Here is a 2566-nt window from a genome sequence, read left to right as displayed (position 1 = left end):
TCTATTAGAAAAAGCGTTTGGGCCTGGCTGATTATCCTAATTAGTTCACAAACAAAAGGTTGTGTCTAGAACAGATTTATGCTCACCTGAAAGCATGCAAGGATCTATTCTGATCCCACAAAGGATGCCCTGACATGAACAAGTGGAGAGATGCTGAATGGATATTCTGAATTTTATATTACTTAAGGAACACCACGTAAGAGCACAAGGTGGCCACCCCAGATAGGCAACGCAGACAAAGCAGAAAATTGACTCAAAATGATCTAGAAATCCTCAAAATATAAAAGTTTATTTTGCTACAATATTAAAAAGCACAATATAAAGATAAAAACATAGAAATTCCATAATTAATTCACATGCTAAAAGGATTAATCAACCAGCCATAAGGATGATACTTCATGAAATTTACAGACGTCTTAGCCATAAAAGCTATTTCATCAAGTTTCAGACTTGAAATATTGAGCAACCATTGCAGAGAACTTGCTCCCCCACATCACCGTAACTAAGGGAAAGAAAGAAAAAAAGAAAACCAAAAGAAACAAAGTCAGTGTGTCTGCTGTTTCTGGAAAAAAACAAAGAATGCCATCCTTGACCATTATCAACTGTACCCTCTGGACTCCCACACAACACTCTCAGTATTTCTTTATATCATAGAACTGCTAAAAATGACAGCAAAAGCTTAATTTTAACCCTTGAGAGTGCATTCATTCATCATTGGCCAGCAACCTATATTGCTGGTGAGAAAGCATAATGAATTTTTGCCTCTTAGAACATTTAAATAAGAAGTTAAACTAGACTTGCACTGATTAGACTACTCCACACAGGCATTCTATTTTCCATGGTTCAGACAGTTTTACTGCTGCTAAAACAACATGAAACTTCAAGTTCTTTACACAGATGAGCTAGATATCTTGTTAGGTCTTCATACGTTACAACAAATTTTCAGGGCATATATAATTAAAATAAGCTTAAAAATCCAAAAGGCACTTACTCAATAGTGGAGCACAAAGAACAGGTAACTGTGTTACAGCAGCTGCAGAGCCTGCTGCAGTTCTGGCAGATGAACTGGTCGCACTGTGTACATGCTTCCTTGACATCAGCAGTTCTTACACACGATGAACAGGCTTTGGAAACTCCCACGGGTGGAACTGATTGAAAAAGATGCAATTAAGCAGAGGTGTACCTTACAGCAAAACACAGAAAGCACCTGGAAGTTCCAAAAACTGCAGAGTGTGGTATCTCCACTCAGCATTACAGCTACAGGTGGCAGCACTTGGCAGAACACAGTTAGAATCACAGAATCATTCGGGTTGGAAGAGACCCTCAAGATCATCAAGCCCAACCATAACCTAACTCTGGCACTAAACCATGTCTCTAAGAACCTCGTCTACACACCTTGTAAACACCTCCAGGGATGGTGACTCCACCACTTCCCTGGGCAGCCTGTTCCAATGCCTGGCAGCCCTTTCCAGGAAGAATTTTTTTTCTAATATCCAATCTAAACCTTCCTTGGCACAACTTGAGGCCATTTCCTCTTGCCCTATCACTTGCTACTTGGGAGAAGAGACCAACACCCTCTATGTTATAACCTCCTTTCAGGTAGCTGCAGCCAGCGAAAGGGCCCCCCTCAGCCTCCTTTTCTCCAGGACAAACAGCCCCAGTTCCCTCAGCCGCTCCTCATCAGACTTTTTCTCCAGACCCCTCACCAGCCTCATCACCCTCCTCTGCACTCTCTTCAGCACCTCAATGTCTTTCCTGCAGTGAGGGGCCCAAAACTAAACACAGTACAGCACAGGGCCCATTGTGTATAGTTTTGTTCATGCTTTTTCTGCTGCATGACAAGACCACTAAGAGATTCTCAAGAATGTAACAGTTTCTAAACAACTTCTAAAACCCCTCGAGAAAGCTCAAATCAAACATTTCCTTTAAAAAAACCAAGAATAACGGAGGGACACATACACACACACACACACCTCGCGCCGTGTGCCGGGCAGGTCGCAGAGCAGCTCCGGCCGCTTGCCCGCGGCGGGGCCACTCACCCGTGTCGGTGTCACTCACCCGTGTCGGTGTGGCCGGGCCGCCTCAGCAGCTTCCCGTCCGGGCCGATGAGCAGCTGCCCGCTCCAGCCGCGCCCCGCGCCGCCGCCCTGGGCCTCCCTCCCCGGCTCCGGCGAGCGGCTGAGCGGAGAGGTGGCCGCGGGGCTGGCGGGCCAGGCGCCCTCCATGTACGCCTGGGCGCCCTTGAAGAGCAGCCGCCGAGTTCTCTCTGCCGGCAGGAGAGGAGAGCGGAGTTAGCTGCGGCTTCTCCCCCTCAACCCCCCCGCCATGCCCGGGGGAGGCGGCTGGGGAGATCAGCGGGTACAGGCCAGTGGCGCCAGTGGCGCCAGTGGCTCCGGCGCCTCCGCCTCCCCCGCTCCGCCCCACGCCTCACCAAAGACCTCCCGGCGGTACTCCTCGCCCCGCACGCCACGGCTCAGCTCCCGCAACCCCACGCGTGTTTTCCGCTGGAGCGGAGCCACCTCCCCGAAGGGACAGGAGCGCTTCGGCATGGCGGGCCCTGCCAGGGC

General features: G+C 49.2%; 1 protein-coding gene across 1 annotated transcript; it reads right to left on the bottom strand.

Moving 5' to 3' along the window:
* Positions 1-270: 270 nt before the first annotated feature.
* On the bottom strand, positions 271-2566 carry SIVA1 (SIVA1 apoptosis inducing factor). The gene is made up of 4 exons (XM_065839588.2): positions 2431-2566; positions 2059-2265; positions 992-1148; positions 271-502 (listed from the first exon to the last, which is right to left on the bottom strand). The coding sequence occupies exons 1-4, from the start codon at positions 2546-2548 to the stop codon at positions 445-447; spliced, it is 540 nt and encodes a 179-aa protein (XP_065695660.1). The 5' UTR covers positions 2549-2566; the 3' UTR covers positions 271-444.

This window comes from Patagioenas fasciata, chromosome 5 (assembly GCF_037038585.1).
Source record: "Patagioenas fasciata isolate bPatFas1 chromosome 5, bPatFas1.hap1, whole genome shotgun sequence".
Taxonomy (NCBI): domain Eukaryota; kingdom Metazoa; phylum Chordata; class Aves; order Columbiformes; family Columbidae; genus Patagioenas; species Patagioenas fasciata.
This window is presented reverse-complemented; position numbering and strand designations above follow the sequence as displayed.

Coding starts and splice junctions, on each gene's coding strand:
- SIVA1 (XM_065839588.2), bottom strand. CDS start 2,548: ATGCCGAAGCGCTCCTGTCCCTTCGGGGAGGTGGCTCCGCTCCAGCGG. Junction 2,266..2,430: donor GTACCGCCGGGAGGTCTTTG/GTGAGGCGTGGG, acceptor TCCTGCCGGCAG/AGAGAACTCGGCGGCTGCTC. Junction 1,149..2,058: donor GCCCGGCCACACCGACACGG/GTGAGTGACACC, acceptor TTTTTCAATCAG/TTCCACCCGTGGGAGTTTCC.